General features: G+C 50.4%; 1 protein-coding gene across 1 annotated transcript in view; it reads right to left on the bottom strand.

The window, feature by feature from the left end:
• LOC144783414 (E3 ubiquitin-protein ligase rnf213-alpha-like) overlaps positions 1-19,506 on the bottom strand; it is a 2,376,820-nt gene that overhangs the window by 429,936 nt on the left and 1,927,378 nt on the right. Inside the window, exon 32 of the mRNA XM_078662402.1 lies at positions 7,811-8,050. Coding sequence (XP_078518528.1) covers positions 7,811-8,050 — 240 coding nt within the window. The remainder of the gene's footprint in view (positions 1-7,810; positions 8,051-19,506) is intronic.

Genomic DNA, 19,506 nt, shown 5'->3' with positions numbered 1-19,506 from the left:
TGTTGTTGATCCGATCCGTCCTCCAGGGCTGGGTAACCATCTTCCTTTAACCTTAAAGAGAGAGCAGAGTAGGGTGCACAGAAAAAAACTTTCCCACCGATCCCACATTTTTTTTTTTTAAATAAAGCATGCAATACCCGTCCATAGTTTCAAAGACTTTATTTTGCAAAATCATTTCAGCATATGGATTATGAGGGTGCGGTCGTATTTGGCCGGTCGTGGCAATGGCTAAAGTGCATACAGTGGGGGGTTTCGCTTGCAGCAATAAAAACATCGGAAAGTTTTACTCGTTCATTTGTAAGTAACTAAAACGTCTATTAATTGGTTGGGGGTTCGGGGGCATTTATTTTCCTATATGCATACCGTACGTGGGCGTCGTAAATGAGGTTTACATCAGTTATAAAAATATAATACATTGTACATTTGTAATCAACATTTGTAACGGGGATCCTTTCATACTGTTCGTCGTGTGAGTTCTCCTTGTCTTTTCTAGCCAAGTGTACAAAGGATCATATAAAATCTCAGAACATCAAGTTTATATTAGTGCGAAGGAACCCCACGAGGTGTTCGTAAGTTCCGATTGATACCAGCGCCATTTTGGGCGGGGCCGGCACAGTCCGGAAGCAGCATCAGGGGGAAATGTTTCCATTACTGGCAGTTTGGACCAGAGTCCTTTTCGACAGTTCTAGAATTCACGCTAACAGAAGGTGTGGCAATGTCATGTTTGTTTCGTTGGCGATCAAGGCAGCCGTCCCTTACCGGAAACCTGCAAAGGCCGAAGGTTCCGCCGGGGACCTTTGTATGATCTTCAAGGCTGCGGAGATGCTGTCGGAGATGGGGGCTCGTACTCCATGGGACAAATGTTCGAGTTATATGGCTGGCCAAAGTTACTCTAGTGGCCGGGGCCCGCCTTCCGGCAGATCCAGACGCCATTTTGAGGCCCTACAGGGGCCACTCTCGTCGAGTTTGCAAGAATGGAAGAGATCCTTCGGAGTGAAAGGAAGAGGTCCCTGTTTTGTGTAAGCGGGACGTTCAGCTGGGGTGCAGCTGAGATGCCCCCACCTGGGGGGGGGGCGAGGGAGACTCGTTCACATCGTCTCCTTCTCCCGGTGCACTCCATGCCGCTCCTTTTCATCGCCCCGCATGAAGGTCTCTCCACATCCGGTGTTCCCCAAGGGCCACCATTGTACGTTCGGTGCTGCGCAAGTACTGGGGTGCCACCATTGTACGTTCGGTGCTGTGGAAGTATTGGCACCATCGCCTGACTGGGGGTGTTCGGCGTCGGGCCGGGGGCTGGGAAACCTCCTATCGGTGGAGGTGGGAGAGGCTCGTCCGCGTCGCCTCTCCCTCCCAGCCCAACTTGGACAAATTGTTGTGGAGGTACGTGCAGGACATCCCGCCGTCCAGGACTGCTGCGGCTGTGACGGAAGAGAAAAGGAAGAGGTGCCTCGTTCTCCTCTGGACATGTGGCGGGACTACCTTAGTCTTTCCAGGCCCGTTGCGGCCGGCCAAGGAGACATGTGGCGGGACTACCTGCAAATGCCCAGGCTGCGGGCTCCTGCCTCTCCTCCGGCTCCCCCATACGTTAAGATTTCCTGACCAAGAGTTGGCGGCCGGGCTCGCCTTATATGGGTTGCCGTTGGTTGGGCGTAGCCGTAACCCTGCCCTACTTTGGAAGGTTCCAGAATGGGGGGGGGGCGAATGTTCTGTTTGACTTTCATTTTCTACAGTTTATCGTTATTATTCCTTGTTTGTTGTGTTAAATTAAAAAGTTCAAGTTCATTAATGGTCTACGGATTTTGTTTTACCATTTCTTTCTTTCCAGGTTGCTTTTATGCTAAGTTTCTGCTAACAGGGGTCGAGTAACACGGAAACACGTGTAGAGGGATGACGCAGATTTGTACATTACATACACACAAACTCAGACGGGGGACAGTACAAGTACGACATACAAAGACCCAAGACAAATATAAAAACAGTTATTGGTCATAATTATCTCTTTCCGTCTGTGAATTTTAGACGAGGCTGGGTTCCCGTCTTGACATTTCCCGACCTAGGAGAACTTGAGCATGCCGCTGAGATTTTCCTGGCGAAATCTGTGCCATCGGGCATAATCAAACGTGGTAGTTCTGTCTGGTCTGTCTATGTAAGTCGGGTTCTTCTTTGTCTCGCGCCTTTTCTCGTACTGTCGGTCTGTCGTTCCTGTCGGCCCCTTGCCTTTACTCACGCTCAGTAGAGTCGGGCATTGGGCTTTCCAGTGTCCGACATACCTACAAAAAGCGCATTGGTTTGACCCTAAGTCTGGTCGTCCTTTGCATAGTGTCGGGGGATAAGTTGTGGGAAGCGGTGTCCTGGGGTTGTCCTGTCGGTATATTTCTCTACTTGGTTTGTCCTCGTCTTTTCTCTGTCGTTTCGTAGCCTCCCTACGCCACATACCGAGACTGTCGAGCATAATTGGCGTTGTCTTATTATTTCGAAGGGCTATTTCTAACGTTTCTATTTTATCAAGGTCAAAGGATCCTGCCAGTGGCCACTGTTTGTCTTGGCTATCTTCGGTATACCTGTGCCATAATTTATTATAAGCTATGGTGACTAACCCATAGTTTATGAACATGTCCTTATTAGGGGTGCCTTCTAGTGGAGCTATATGGTCCACCTCTAACACCCGGTCCGGGCTAAACAGGCTATTTATCAGTGAGGAGAAGACAGACATGACGGCTCGTAACGAGGGACTAAAAAAAAGTCAGCACTGCCTATCTTATTACTAGGTGCAAAGACTAAACAGAATATTTCTATTCTACGTTGTTTGCAGGTAGTGAATACCTCATGGATCAAAAAACCAAAAGACCGACAAATAACAATGGGGAGAATGAGTAGGACCGCAAAGATCTGCGTTACCTACCCTTTTCACTATCTGCAAAAAGGGTGGTCACTTCCCTGTTTGCAGACAGGGAATCTCCAGGAAACAATATTTTTGCGAACAACAGTTCAGTTTCAAGCAATTATTGAGTGGGGGAGAAAGAAAACAAGCGCGGCTGCTACCCTGCCTATCCTCCACTGCTTGCAAAGAGAGAGAGCCTGTTGTTTCTCCGTTTGCAGACAGTGAATCTCCAAATAAAAAAAATAAAAATAAAACGAGCAATACTAGTATTTTTGAACAATCAAGCAATCAAACAAATTTTTTCGCAACTTGTCGTGGCAACACGACCTTACCCGGACCATGTGGACAGTTTCTTGTCTTCCGAATCCAGCGCCCGATCGTCCTCTTTTTCTCGTATTTCTCACGGCACTCCTGATGGTTCCCAGTCAGGACCGTAGATCACTCGAGAGAGGTCTGTTCGGAGCTTAGTGAAGTTCGGATGATCGGCTGCCAGACGAGGGTCTATTGGGCAAGAGCTCTCCCGATCGTTGCAGTCGTTCACTCTGTCGTCGGGACCTCTCCCACTGGATCCACGAGTCGCTGATGGGCCCCACGCTTGGGACGCCAATTGTAAAAAGTTCAATCGGGTCGGGGACAATCGATATTTGCCCGGCGGTATTGCCTCTGTGACCCTCTAGTTATTAAATCAAATGAAGAGGCAGGCGCTGGAGACTGGAAAGCAGGAAACAAGGTTTTTTTATTCTCTCTGGAGGAGAACACAACGAAACGGACAGAAGGTATCGTTCTGAGGTGCTCTAACTGTATTCCTGAGGCCTGGCCTCTTATACACAGATTTATGTCTTTATTGTAGATTACACATACATGTTAAAGCTTTGATGTACGGAAAAGACATTCTCGGAACTCCCCTTTGGGCCCGTTCCCATACGCACTTAAAGTTGAAGTCCCCACCCTAGTCACAACAGGTGATGAGCATCGCGCAGCTGGATAATCCGCCGATTCACGGGATGTGGGGGGTTTGATCGGGTCTCATGGGGTGGGGGCTTTGATCAACCCGGGGATTCTTTGATGGGGGAAGCTTTCTATTGTACGGGGAGGGGCAAGGATGGTATCGGCAGAGCTGGGTGTCGGCTTGGGAACGGGGAGGACAAAACGGGCACACGGGGAAAAAGGGGGTTTGCATCTAAGGGCCGGAGATCATGAAAGGAAAGCAGGGAGGTGTCGCGCTGGGAACAGGATGAGGGCCTGGGGCAGAGCAGCGCCGAAGAGGGGTTTATGACTCAAGGCAGGTGCAAGCAGGGGGTGGTCAGCGTGCAGGCTTAGCGAAGGCAAAGGGCTATGTCAGGGGCCAGCGGCATGCAAAAGGGTTTGTTCTGATCGGGGCATCTTAAAATGGCGGGCGCGCACGACAAAAAGTGTGGCATCAGGGGAAGAGGCAAGATGGCGCAGATAATGTTCATCAAAACGTACTAATTTTCAACACAGTCCACGTCGTACTGACACTCGCGTGACAGAGGGTCCTCAGACCCCTCCCAACCCTCTCCATAATCTTCATCATCACCATAGACTGATTCAACGATGTAGACCGGCTCCTCGGGGTCAATGGGCCCCATCGGCGCCGGACTCGGCGTCGGACGACGCCGGTCCGACTCCGCGTCCGGAATAGGAGAGGGAATGGGGGTGGTGCCGGCGCCGGAGCCCCGACGCCGGCCGGAACCGGCGGCGGAGTCACGGCGCCGCGCGGAGGCGGCACCACGGGTTGCCCCGATGGAATCGGTGCCGGAGAGGCCGGTTGACCAGCCGGCGACGACCCTGTAGGGCCCAGCGGCGCCGGGGCCGGAACCGCCGGCGGCGTCGGGGCAGGAGCACCCGAACCGCTCGGGCCCCCAGACGGGACCACCGGGCCCGCAGGCGCCGTAGGCCCCGCCGGAGGAGACAGCGCCCTCATGGCCATGAGGAACTCCTCTACCTCCTCACGCGACGCGCCTTGCCCAGGGACCGGCGGGTATGGAGCAGGCGGCGTCGGCGACCTACGCGGGGCCGCGGGGGTGGGGCCACCCGAACCCCCGGCCGCATCGCGCGAGCGTCGGGGGGAGTCGGGGGTACGATGACGACGCCCCGACTTCTTGTGTCGCTTACCTGAGGAACCGGAGGAATGGTGACGACTCCCGGAGCGCTCGTGGCGGCTCCGCGATCGCTCTCTCGACCGCTCCCTCGACCTCCGGCCGGACCGGGACCGCTCCCGACGCGGGGCCGACAGCCGGAGCTCGAGCAGCTTGCGGGACCGCTCCCGTCTAGCCTTACCCGTCAAGGCCCGGCAGTCGACGCAGGACTCCACGTCGTGGTCGGCGCCCAGGCACCGGAGGCAGAGTCGATGGTGGTTGGTGACCGACATCAGGCGGTCGCACCCGTCACAACTTTTAAACCCGGGCATCCTACCGGCACCTGAAAGAGTTAGAGTTAACAAAAAACTTGGTCAAAAGACCAGAGTACTGCTCTTCGGATCTGCGCTAACTGGCGCGGAAAAAAGAAGAATTGACGTCAGCGCGCGGAGGCGGCGTCTATATACTCCAGCGACGTCATCACGGCGCACGACGCCGACGACGCGGAGCCGCAGGGGACGCCTGCAGACGACGCCTACCGACGCGCAGGGGTACTGCTACGCAAAAGTTTCCGGATCCAGACTGACGCCTGGGGATATTCTAAGGTAAGGAATCTAATACTAACCTGTTTCTTTCAGATAACTCTTGCAGTGATGGCAGGTGGCAGAAGAGTGAGAATCAGGGAGGCTGAGTATACACACAGAGTGTGTATCTGATCTAGCCATCTTTTTGCCACAGGCAGGGCAAGGATCAAATAAGGAAGGCATTTTTGACAGAAAAAAACCTTTTCTGGAACTCCAAAAAGGTTTAACCTTTCTGTCCCCACAAATTGGCGGGAATATTCAGTGCTTATGACTACTGACGAGGATCCCCTGTAAGAGAATGTGTGAATCCAGTAGCATTTAAATTAAAATTACCAAGCTCCATGAAAATCTATCCTGTGTTTCACACTTCGTCGCTAAACCCAGTAAAGACCAAAATACAAGCTGGTCTACCCCCTCTCCTCGTTGGAGATCATAAAGAATATGAAGTATACAGTATAAAGGGTAGTAAACTTATAAAAGGAAAATTGTAGTATTTGGTTTCATGGAAAGGCTATGGTCCAGACAAAGACTCATGGGAACCAAGGGGTGCTATTCATGCACCACGTTTGATACGTAAATTTCACAGACAGCATCCAGAGGCTCCCACATGAGTGGCAGAGTGAGCACTTTTGATTGGGGGGACATCAAGAAGCCCACCTTTCAGCAGCCTTGACTCATGCTTAACTGCACTGAGTATCCAAGTGGCTAGACGGGGGGAAGGGAATTAGGGAGGATACTGAGGGGAGGGAGGCCTGGAACGAGATGTTGTCCTTGATTAGCTTTCCTTTCGTGCTTAATAAACGCTTTGACTATATTTAACATGGGTTAAACAATGACAACTTACCTGTAAAAGAAAAGCAGGTTATGCAAAGAACAGTCGTTGTGTACGTCTTCTCAGGATTCATTGGCAATTTCTGTTCCTATAATTCTTAAGGATACAATGTTATGGCTAAACAACCATATTTCAATATGAAGCTCACTATAGAAATGCCTTTCATTCATTTATTCGTTCATCTGGAGCTGGTGCAGATCATCTTAGCCCTGTGGGACATGCCTCAGGTTGACCGATTTGGCTATTGTGAGAATGCCTATTGTCCACAATTGTGTGCACTCCAATTTCCACTGCGGGGATCCTTGGGGGACAGATTTCGGTTGAGGCGGAGTTTTACTCTTTAATACACTGTTCCTCCCATATCCTAAATTCCTCCAGTTCTCAGGAAGATTCACCATGACTGGTCTGAAGCCATTCTTGTCACCCATGACTGGCCAGAATAGTGTGGTATGTGGGTCTTCTGCGCCTTTCCTTGTGCCACCCACTCCATCTGCCTCTCAGGGTAGACCTTCTTTCCCAATTGGAGGGGCAGGACCTGCACCTCACCCTGAAGAGCCTCCACCTTCATGTCTGGAGAATGGGAGGGGCAGGACCCATGCCGCACCCTGCAGAGCCTTCATCTTCATGTCTGAAGATAGGAGGGGCATGACCCAAACCTCACCCTGCACAGCCTTTGAATCACTTTGACCGGGAAGAGGAATTTTCGCTGGGGAGGTCCTACAACCATGATCACAACCGAGACTGGGACTGGGAAAGGGATATGTTCTTCCACCCTGACCTCTTATGTCCAAAGACATAGACCTTCACCTACCACTGCCAGATTGCACAGGGTGCATAAGGGTACTCTTGTCGTAGTCTTGATATTTTGGTCAGAGCACAGGACCCAGAAACATATCACATGCAGGTCTGGGACCAACATCTGCTGTTTGCAATCTCGACATGGCTTGAATCCTGTTATTTACATTATCCCTAACAGCCTGTAACAAATCTGCAAGTGGTCAGAAAACCAGCAAATAAAAACAAAAAAAACAACTAAGTTGGGAGTAAAATTCTGAAACTATGTTGTAGAGCATGGAAAAAATAAACTGCCAGCAATGCACAGGGGCGACACTTATATGCAGCACTGCTCTCTCACTTAGGTGGTACAGACGCTTCATAGAACTGCAAAATACCTCCTATCAGCACATGGAAACACTGCTAAAAAATGTCTCCAGACTAGTCTGGCATCTGAGCATCTACTAAAGGTAGGGAATTTGCATTTAGAAGTATCCATGAAAACATGATTTACATAAAATGTTGCTACAAGTTGTCAAAATGTTTGTACAAGAGAAATATATGAACATTGAGTCAATCATACAATGCTGAAATATTAACAAAATGTGATTATCTTCCTTGACTTTCTCATCAAACTCACCTTGGTGAGCAATTCCAGCAGCAGAGGGAACTTTTCTTTACCATCCTGTTGCTCTATTAAACGTGTCAGGAGCTGCACGGTCATCCTCTGCTCGAATCGCCACATGCTGGGGTTGTTGATCAAGCCGCTAGTTGGCAAATCATTGAAAGGGGATGATTGTCCATAAACAATTTTCAGAAGTATATTTGGCTCATTTTCTGTGATTTGCTTCTTTATAGATGCGAGTTTCTGATCAAAGCCCTGGTGGAACGTATAATAGTTTTTGTCATGTTGGTTACACATACATTTGTACTTCATATAGCTTATTATTTTTCGAGAATTAGCAGTAACAACTTGACAGTGCAGCTGTTACAAGTGCTCTTAAGAACAAGTTACTTACCTTCGGTAACGCCTTATCCAGTAGACACTCTATCTAGCTGCAGAATCCTTACTTTAGAACTATTCCCAGGCGTCAGACTGGATCCCGAACCAGACATTTTTCTTTGAGCAGTATGCCTGCGCACCGGTAGGTGGCATCGTTCAGCTCCGCGTGGTGTCGTCTGCGCCAGAAGTGACAGTTCTTGATGCCTATATAGGCTCTACCGTAGCGCACTGACATCTGTTTCTTTTCACGACTTTCCATGCCAGAAGATCCGAGCCAAAAAGAACACTGACCACTGGTGTGTGAATCTAGGTCCCTGAAAAGGGAACAGCCCAGTGACTAAAAATCTGTTTGCGGAGTGAGAAGGATGGGTGGATCAGTAAGAAGCCTGCTGCTAGATAAAATATCTATCAGATAAGGCGTTAGCGAAGGTAAGGAACTTGCTCATCTGATAGACTTCTAGCCACAGATTCCTTATCTTTGAATAGATACCGAGCAACATATTCCCATTTGTGGGTCTGCAAACACGATTTTAAACCAGAAAGTCCTGCAAGACTGAAAGGGTAAAGTGCTCATCCAGACGGACCGGACTGTCCAGGCAGTATTGCTTGGTGAATGGTACAGCAAAGCCCATTTCGCAGCCTCGCAGATGTCCAGGATAGGATCTCCGCCTGCTAACGCAGTGGTCAAAGTTTTCGCTCTGGTTGAATGAGCGTACAAACCCTCGGGGGGTTGCTTTTTGGCCAATATGTAGCAGATCTTAATGCAGAGAATATCCATCAGGTGATGGTATGTTTCTGCACGGTCTTCTCTTTCCTGGCTCCGACATACCCCACAGTTTTGTGCGGTGAAGGTAGAACAACGTCCCTCTTTTTCGGTTCAGCTGGTTGAATCTCTCCTTTTCTTTAGATGCGTGAGACAGAGCATAAAAGGTAGGCAAAGTGATGGACTGGCCGACGTGCAATGGAGTGACCAACTTCGGCAAGAAGGATGCTCAGTTCTCAAGGACCAGTTTGTCTGGGAAGAAAGACACATATGGAGGCTTGGATGACAACGCGTGTACTTCACCTCCGAGAATAAGTTATTGCCACCAGAAAGGCAGTCTTGATGATGAGAAGCCTAAGAGGACAGGTATGGAGTGGCTCAAAGGGAACACACATCAGAAAGGTAATAACCAAATTAAGGTGCCATTATGCATAATACAGGGAGCAGGAGGAAGCGTGTTGGAGCCCTTCAGGGGACCTATTTGTAATAAGGGACTTGAGAAGGGAAGGCTGATCTAGCAGCCATAGAAAGGCGGAGACAGCAGACAAATAACCCTTCACAGTGTCAAATGCAGAGCCCTGCTGGGCTAAAGGAAGGATTAACAAAGAACTTCTGAAAGGGTTGCAGATAAGGGGTCAACCTGTTTGGATGTACACAATGCCACAAACTTGCTTTACTGCCGGCATATACTGTTTTGGTTGAGCGATACCAAACTGCCAAAATATTGTCACAGACTTCGGGCGGAAGGTCAAGGGCTGCCAAATGTCTCACCTCAATCACCACGTATGAAAGTCGAGAGTTGACAGGTTCAGGTGGAGAACCCTCCTCTATTGTTGCGACAGTAGATCCTCCTGAAGGGGCACCTTGATCGTAGGACTAATGAATATGCTCAACAGCTCTGGATACAAGACTCTCAGAGCCCAGTCTAGAGCCACAAGTATGACCTAGGCCCGGTTTACCTTCTTGATAACTCTGGGTAAGAGCAGTATTGGCAGAAAGGCATACAATAGGCCGGAGCTCCACTCGAGGTGAAAAGCGTCTCAGAGTGAGAGGCACCATGACAACTCCAGCTTACAGAAGGTCTGACATTGCATGTTCTGGAGGTGGAGAACAGATCTAACTAAGTCTCTCACCACTGCTGGAAGAGACCTTGCACCACCTCTGGATAGAGATGCTATTCGTTATCCATTAGGCATCTTCGGCTGAATTCATATGCTATGGTAGTCAGAGAGTGCAACAGGTGTTGAACCACCAGGGAAATGCCCCAATGTTTCAGTCATGTTGAATGACGCAGAGCTTCTTGATAGAGGGTCCATGCCTCCACCCTGGCCTGTTTGTTGCAGAACCACATGTCGGTGGTGTTGTCCCTGAACACCTGTACTAGCCTCCCCTTGATGGAGGGTAGAAAGGCTATTAATGCCAGTCAAATTGCACAAGCTCCAACAGGTCGATATGGAGTCCTGAGTCCCCTGATCTCCACCTCTCACAGAAGGCCGCCCCATCCCAGGAGTGACGCATCTGTCACTACTGTCAGGTCTGTTTGAGGAAGGGAGCGGAGTTGGCCGCTGACCCAATCGCGGTTCATCCGCCAGCACTGCAGATCTTTTGCCTTGCTGTCCGAGATCTGGACCATGTCGGAGAGATTCCCCTATTGCTGCACCCACTGGAGCTTCAGTTCCCACTCCGTAGCCTGCATATGCCAATGGGCATGCGTCACAAGCAGGAGGCAATGACGCCCAGCAGCCTCAGAATCAGTCTCAATGAAATCCAGGATATACGCTGAAACATCTGTACCGTAGCCTGTATTTCCCCGACTCACTGTTCTGGAGGTTAAGCCCCAGGGGCCTTCATTAGGGCTCTGGGGCTGCGCCCCCCTGAAATTATTTCCTTCATATTCCTGTACAAATATTAAATAAATCAATTTATTTAGAGATACAATCGTATCTCTAAACATAATGATGTATTTAAGTCTGGGCTGGCTGTCTGTCCCAGGCTGCCTGCCTGCCTCGCTCTGAAGCAGGAAACGGAAGCCAGACAGTAAATCAACTTTCTGAACTGTGACACATGACAGAGTACTTACTGTTCTAAAGCCCTTCATAATGAATTAATGCCATTGTAGTCTTTGGTAGTATCCACTATAGGCCAGTGGCACTTTCAGCATCATGGTTTCGGGTGCTGGGATCTGTGTGAGAGCAGACGTCCATCATTCACAGGTATAGATCCCATCCTTTTCCATTCATCACACTTAGGAATAGATGCAAACACATGTATTTTGGTGCCATGTCCTCAGTAATAGTTAGCGCTAAAATGCTAATCTTCCGTTATGTATATTGTTCTGAGACCCCTCACCACCTTAACCTCCCCCACTGTGACAGCCCATGCCCTAGCTGCAAGTCGCTGGCTCTGTTAGAAGTGGAGCTTCTGCATTTGTTTCCCCACAAAATAGATCCAAAAGACAAGCAGGCCGGGGGTTCTTGTTTCCTTGTGAAGGTGATCCAAATATCGGAGTCAAGCACAAACCAAGAGATATGTGCTTACAGTAGACAGTTATATGCTGTATGACATTAAAACTGGCCCTATCTTCATGCCCCTAACAACATTAATCCCAAAAACATGGATTGATTTATGAACAATGAGTCTTCAAAACGCTAAGGTAATGCATGTCAGCAATTTTGTTCCTGTTATTTACTTAATCTTGCCTTCCTCAAGTGTTAGATATTTAATCATGTTGCGTTTCTTTCTGTTTTTCCTTGCATACTTTGAGCTGTGCAAGTGTTTATGTGGGGCTTTGATTGGGAGCTCTAACGCTGAAGCCAAAGCAAAGTGCCTCTCATGAGTTGGCCTCTCTGCAGAGAACACAGAACAATGGTCGTGTATTCCAGGGCAAAAGCAAATGTAAATAAATTGTTTAAATGTGAGTGAGTGCAGTGTATGTTTCAAAGTAGTGAAGTGAGGGAAGTGCAAGGAAGTGCATTCCATGAAGAGTGAAAAGAGGGTGCTGAAGAGGAAATTTCCCTGGAGCAGGATCCAGCCTGGTCCCCACGTTTGACCATTAAGCTTGCCCGTGTTGCTTACTACATAAAAGTCATACCAAACGTTTACGCTCACCACTTTCAAATGTCACCAGCTGCCATTGATAAGGCCAAAACTGCACTGTGTCTACAACAGTTCTGATGAAAGTGTTTGAGAATGTGTCAGGTGTGACACGGCACGTTGATAGTCAACCTCAGTAAGTGCAATTGGTCCACCGTAGCCTACAATTGGGAGACAACTGCCTGGGGTGAACCCACCTTCAACAGCCAGTCATCAAGATTTGGGAAGACTGGCACCCTTGGTCTCCGCAGATGAGCTGCAACCTCCACTATCATCTTGGTGAACACCCGAGGGGCGCTGGTAAGGCCAAGGGAAAGCATGCTTCTGACATGCCGTAGACTGCAGGTAACATTTGTGGGAAGGCAACAGCCGGAATATGGAAATATCGTCCTGCAAGTCCAACACCACCATCCAGTCTCCCGGATTCAGGACAGATAGGACGTGAACAAGAGTGAGCATTTTGAATTTCTCCTTTTTTAGGAAGAAATTGAGAGGGCTCTGGTCAAGGACTCAGTCCTGTTCGGGCACCAGAAAGTAGCAGGAATAAAAACTATGACCTACTTCTGATGCCGGCACCCTCTCTATAGTTACCTTGGCCAAGAGAGATGCAAATTCCTACCAGAGCAAAAATATGTGATCCTCCGTTAGCCTGCCGAATGTCGGTGGCATGGGTGTGGTGGTAGTCACGAAAGGAAGGGAGTAGCGCTTTCAGAGAATCGGGAGAACCTAGCGGTCAGATGTTATTGACCTCCTGTGGTGCAGGTGATGGTATATCCTGCCCCCCACTGGATGCCCATGATGGTCGGAGGAAAAGCTAAAGAGGCTTGGATGCTGCGGCTACAGGAGTGGTGGTGGACTGCGCTGACCTCTGGCTACCTGACCCATGAGGTCTGTGGGTACTGATCGATGATGGAAAGAAACAAAAGGTGGACTGAGGGTGGTGAGGGGTCATGGAACGGCCCAATGGGCCTGGCTGTTGCTATGCTATCTGTCTTTTAAGTGCGCTAGCTCTGAGTCCATGGTGTTGAAGCTTCATCGACGAGGAAGGAAACCGCTTTACTTAGCGAGTTGGTCATATCCAGTCCACAACGTTTGGTGAACTCATCTGCGTCTCTCCCGTCAGCCATACCTTTGGAGAGTATGGCCTGGGCCTCCTCTGGAACCATAGGCAGCACCTGCTCAATTGAGTTCCAGAGTGATTGAGAGTATCGGCCCAATGGACATGCAGTGCTCACTGACCAGAGTGCCAGGGTGGAGGAAGAAAACATCTTCTTCCCCAAATTATCCAGTCTTTTGGATTCCCTATCACTTGGAGTGGTAGGAATGCAGAAGGATTTACCCTAGAAGTAGAGACTTAGACCACTAAGCTCTCCGGGATTGAGTGCTGGGTGAGGAAGTTGGGGTCCTCTGGGGCGGGGTGATGGCGGTGGGCAATTGTAATATTCACAGAAGCCCTTGTGCAGGGCTTGGACCAGGCCCAAAGTTGGACGCCCAGGAGGGCTATGTTAAAAGGGAGGAGCGGTTCGAATTAGGTGATTTTCGGTTGAAGCACCTCTGAAAACACATTTGTCTTGATAGCCATAGAAAAAAGCTGAAGGTCCAGGCCCTCGACCGCCCTTCTCACCAACATTGCAAATGAGGCTCCCTCCTCTATAGACACGGTAGGAGGCGAGACCAACGCAGTATCTTGAGAGGTGTCCAGTCCACTGACATCTGCCAGATCCTTACACCAGGTGTCATTGGTGACTTCAAATTGCTGATATTCATCAGAGTACAGTTGCCTCACTCATTCCTCCCCAAGTTATAGCCCATAGGAATAAGGCACAGGTTACTGCATGGAAGGAATACCTCCTGCCGGCACTGGAGTCTGTGTTGGATAAAGCCCATCCAGCTCCGAATGGGAGCGTCACCACCGGAGGGTGGCAGCTGCACCAGGGATGTTGCAGGCCTCAAATAATCCACTCGCCCACTCGCAATGTCGAGTGAGATTTTATCAGGTTGTTTACTCGACCTTGCTGGTGAGTTAATTTAAACTTGAAGGAACAGGTGTTCTGTTCATTCAGAAAGTGAATGAGCAATAAAGAGGCCTTTAAAACTTGTTTTTGTCTTGACACATTTTCTGTCTGTTCAAGGACAGAGGTCGAATGACAGTTTTTATTTTTACTAATTGTTGCTTATCTGTTCCTGGAAAATGTTTTTTTTTACTTTTCTTTATCTTATTATAGTTTTTTTATGTTTTACTTTCAAAAACCATTATTGAACTTAAGGCATGATACACTTATGCATTCATTTGTATAGCTTGACACATAACATATGTAGCTATCTACAGGAGATGATAGGCATATAGTTTGCATGACAACACTTCATTAATGGGAAGAGGTGTGACTGATTAGTGTGCTCTGCGTGCAAATGGCTAGTTGAGCGTAATGGGTTGATTCTGTCAGGGCCAGCGTAGGTAATCCTGGTGTCGGGTGGGTGACCTGTCCGGGGGCTCCCCAGAATGAGCTGTTCGGTGTAGGTAGGAGATCAAAGGGTCCCATATGTCAAGTGGTTTGTTAGTCATGGGTATCAGGTCCCAGTATTCGCTCAGGTGCGTCTGGCAGTAAGCTGCGTCTGCCAGCCAATGCTTTGGTTGCGGTGCCGGTCTGCGGCCCCAGTGTATTGCCACACACCGCTTGGCCAAAATTAGCAGCATTGAGATTAGTGTTTGGTTGACGTCAGTCACATCTCTGACATAGCCCAGTAGGCAAAGGGGTGGGTCCGGTGCAATATGTTCAGTGATGAGATCGTTAATGATTGTGCATACTTCTTGACAAAATTCCGTAACTTTTGGGCATGACCAAGCCGAATGTGTGAAACTCGCGTCCGGAGTGGTGCAGCGTGCACATCTGCTACTATCAGTCAGTCCCATCTTGTGTAGTGAAGTCGGAGAGCGGTAGAGCAGTGTAAACATTTAAAGTGAATGAGTTGCAACCAGTAATTAGTGCAGAGTGTTTAGCAGCAGTATTGCCACTGTGCTGGTGAGAAGCCATCAACCCAGTCAGACACCTATGCGTTGCAGGCTCGCTCAGTGTCAATGGGGGAGGCCGCTAGTGAGTGTGCATAGAGTTGTGTGACAAGTCTACGTGGGGATGTGGCGTATGTACTCCAGCGTGGTGTTAGGCTGGGGAGCAATTGAAAATGCAGGGTTGGTGTTTTTACAGATAGCTCTAATTTTGTAGTAGAGCAATTTGTCCAGTGGTGTTGCGCTCTTAGGAAGAGAGAGAAAGCTGTTGTGGGGTAGAGGTCGGCATAAGTACAAATGTCCAAGTTTGTGGGGTGGCGTGCCATTCCGGTTATTCGTAGCTGAAGGAAGGAGGGGTTATTAATTAGTTGCATTGAGGGTGCTAAAAAAATCCCTATCCCAGGTGTATTTGCGGAGCCCAGCGCACGCATTCCACAGTGTTTATTTCAGCCCGGGGGCCTTGTGGGGCAGGAACAAAGCCGTCCGTAATGGCCTAGGGGAAGCAAGGTCAGTCTCGACCACCACATGAGGTTGAAAGGGCGTTGCGTGGAGTCAAAAGTGAAGGAAACTGGCTTGAGCACAGAGTGCATAGATTTTGAGGTCAGGGGCCCGCATGCCACCACAGGAGAGAGGGAGCTTTCAATCAATCAATCAGAGTACTTGTAGAGCGCGCTACTTACCCGTGAGGGTCCCAAGGCGATGAGGGGAGGGGGGGTGCTGCTACTGCTCGAAGAGCCAGGTCTTGAGGAGTCTTCTGAAGGCGGGTAGGTCTTGGGTCTGCCGTATGTGTGTAGGGAGGGTGTTCCAGGTCTTGGTGGCGAGGTAGGAGAAGGATCTGCCGCCGGAGGTCGTTCGTTGGATGCGGGGGACAGCGGCGAGGGCGAGGCTGGCGAAGCGGGGCTGGCGAGTGGGGGTGTGGAAGCTGAGTCTGCTGTTCAGGTAGGCTGGTCCGGCGTTGTGGAGTGCTTTGTGTGCGTGGGTGAGGAGCTTGAAGGTGATCCTCTTGTCGGAGGGGAGCCAGTGTAGGTCTCTCAGGTGGGGGGGGATGTGGCTGCGGCAGGGGACGTTGACTATCAGTCGGGCGGAGGCGTTTTGGATGCGTTGTAGTCGTCGTAGGTGTTTGGCTGGGATTCCTGCATAGAGTGCGTTGCCATAGTCCAGTCTGCTGCTGACGAGGGCCTGTGTCACCGTTCTTTTTGTTTCGGTTGGGATCCACTTGTAGATCCTGCGGAGCGTGCGGAGGGTGTTGTAGCAGGAGGAGGAGACGGCGTTGACCTGCTTAGACATGGGGAGGGAGGTGTCGAGGATGAATCCTAGATTGCATGCATGGTCGGTGGGTGTTGGTGCTGTTCCCAGTGTGGTCGGCCACCAGGAGTCGTCCCAGGCTGAGGGGGTGGGTCCGAGGATGAGGACCTCCGTCTTGTCCGAGTTCAGCTTCAGACGGCTGCTCCTCATCCAGTCAGCGACGGCCTTCTTTCCCTTGTGGAGGTTGGTTTTGGCGGTGTGTGGGTCCTTGGTGAGGGAGAGGATGAGCTGGGTGTCGTCCACGTAGGAGATGATGTTGAGGTTGTGATGGTGGGCCACTTGTACGAGGGGGGCCATGTAGACGTTGGACAGCGTTGGGCTGAGGGATGAGCCCTGGGGGACGCCGGAGATGATGTCGGTGGCTTCGGATCGGAAGGGTGGGAGGCGGACGCTCTGGGTTCTGCCGGAGAGGAAGGACGTGGTCCATTCAAGAGCCTTCTCTTGGTTTCCGGCTTCTAAGAGGCGTGTCTTTAGAGTGCGATGGCAGACCGTGTCGAAGGCAGCTGACAGGTCCAGGAGGATGAGGGCTGATGTTTCGCAGTTGTCTAGTTGGCGCATGATGTCGTCTGTGGCGGCGATGAGGGCAGTCTCTGGTTTTGTCTGAATCCGGACTGGGACGTGTCCAAGATGTTGTTGTCTTCCAGGTGGCGGGCCAGTTGCATGTTGACGATTTTCTCGATGACCTTTGCCGGGAACGGGAGCAGGGAGATGGGCCGGAAGTTCTTGAGGTCCTTGGGGTCCGCTTTGGGCTTCTTGAGTAGGGGGTTGATTTTGGCGTGCTTCCAGCTTTCCGGGAATGTCGCTGTTACGAAGGAGATGTTGATGACCTTCCGTAGTTGGGGTGCGATGGCTGCGTCTGCTTTGTTGAATAAGTGGTGTGGGCACGGGTCAGACGGAGATCCTGAGTCATTGACGTTGGACCAGGAGGTCAGGCGGTTGGTGCTGGTGGTGTTCACAGGGGAGGTGGAGTGTGGCGTAGTCGGGGCGGTCGTGGTGATGAAGCTATCGTGGATGTCAGCGATCTTGCGGTGGAAGAAGATGGCTAGTGAGTCGCACAGTTCTTGTGAGGGCAGGATGTCATTGGCGCTGGGGTTGGAGAGTTCCTTTACGATGCTGAAGAGCTCTTTGCTGTTGTGTGCATTGTTATCCAAGCGGTCTCTGAAGGAGGATCTCTTGGCTAATCTGATGAGGTGTTGGTGTCTGCGGGTGGCGTCCTTATGGGCTGCGTGGTTGCCCGGTGTGCGTTCGTGGAGCCATGTCTTCTCCAGTTTCCGGCATGCGCGTTTAGAGGTCTGGAGCTCGTCGGTGAACCAGGTGGCTCTCTTGTTGGTGTGGCTGTTGGAGGGTTTCTTGAGCGGGGCGAGGGTGTTTCTGCAGTCGTCGATCCACTGTATGAGGTCTCGGGCTGCGGTGTCTGGGTTGGCGGGGTCGGTTAGTGGGTTCTTGGCGAGGGAGGTGATCAGCTGGTCTTCGGTGACTTTGCTCCAGCAGCAGCGAGGCAGCTGTTGGGTGCGGTGGTGCATGGCTGGTTTCTTGAAGGTGAAATGGATGCAGCGGTGGTCGGTCCAGTGGAGTTCAGTGGTGTGGTCGAAGGCGACGTGGGAGCCTGTGAAGAAGACGGGATTCAGCGTGTGCCCGGCGGCGTGGGTGGGTGCGGTGACGAGTTGTCTGAGGCCGAGGTTGGCGACATCATAGGCGATACAGGGTTGGCAATCAGCCCAGATTAGTGTGATCACGTTAGAGCGTAATCTTTTTAAAAATTGCGAGGTTAATGGAATCGTGATATTTAAAAACAGGTATACAAATTTAGGGAGCACAATCATTTTGACGATTGCCATTTGGCCTGCTAGCAAGAGAGGGAGTTTTTGCCATGCGGGTATTTTAGTTTCAAGCCACTCTATTGCTTTGCGAAAATTTGACTTCCACAGCTTGTCAAGGTCTCTGCTCAGCGAGATACCAAGGTATTTAGTGGGACCCGTGGCCCATATGAATGGGTATTCCGTGGAAAAGGGCAGTGTCCCATCAGTGAGGGGAAAGAGGACGGATTTACCCCAATTGACCTGCACCCACGGAGTAGCAGCCAAATCGTGTACCACCTCCCTTATCATAGGTGGTAAATGTTCTTGCGGCTCATGAATATATAACGTAACGTTGTCTGCATACATGGAGGTCACCAGGCTGCAGGTTTGACAAGCCGATGCCCATTTGGGTATGGTGTTGATGTATGGTGCCCCTGGTGATGAGGTCGGTGACCTGCCCGTTAATCATGATGCGCGCCGACTGGAAAAAATGCAGGTGTAAGCCCATCGGAGCCTGGCGCTTTATCGCCCGGGAACCCTGCGATTACCTTGTTTATCTCTTCAGTGGTGAATCTCTCATACAAGTATTCACAATGCTTGTTGCTGAGCCACAGAAGCTCAGTCGAGTCAAAGTATTGGTCTAGGAGTTCGCGGGGAGTCGCCTTGCCGGCAGTATATAATTGCAAATAGAAAGCAGAGACCCTAGCAATGATATCACCGGGGGAAGTAGTCCTTCCGGCTATCCCATCACTGAGCCCTGTGATGTATGAGGAGGCAAGGGGCTTCCTCAATAGGTTTGCAAGAACTTTACCAGGGTGGTCGCCTTCCCCATAACGGTGAGCTTGAAATTCTTTGCCTAGCAAAGCCACTTCCCTATCAGCGACAGCCTGGTATTCGGAAAGATTCGTTTTGATGTCAGCAAGGGTGGCCAGGTTTGGGTCTTGAGCCTGATGTTAATCAAGCAATTTAATGTCTGCCTCCAGGTGCTCAAGAGTTCCTCTAATGGATTTAAGAACCCCCAACTGTCTTGCAATGATTTCCCCCCAAATCACGACTTTAAAGGCCTCCCAGAGGGTCGAGGTTGACTATACCGAGCCGGCGTTAAGCTCGAAAAATTCAGCGATGGCTCCCCGAATTTCTTCTTGAAATGCTGAGCCGCGCAGCGTGTTGGGAGGCAGGCGCCACGCAAACATACAGCGAAGTGGGAGTGGGAAACTCAAGCACAAGCGTACCATGGCATGATCTGATAAGGTGCCGGCCAGGTGGTCGACGGCGGTGGTCCACGACGTGGCGTCGCCGGTAATGAGCCATTGGTCAGTACGGGACCAGGAGCTGTGCCCTCACGTGTGTCTGGGTGGGTGTGGCGCCA

Source organism: Lissotriton helveticus, chromosome 9, assembly GCF_964261635.1.
Source record: "Lissotriton helveticus chromosome 9, aLisHel1.1, whole genome shotgun sequence".
NCBI classification, from domain to species: Eukaryota; Metazoa; Chordata; class Amphibia; order Caudata; family Salamandridae; genus Lissotriton; species Lissotriton helveticus.
Note: the sequence above shows the minus strand (reverse complement) of the source record. Positions and strands in the feature narration are given on the sequence as shown.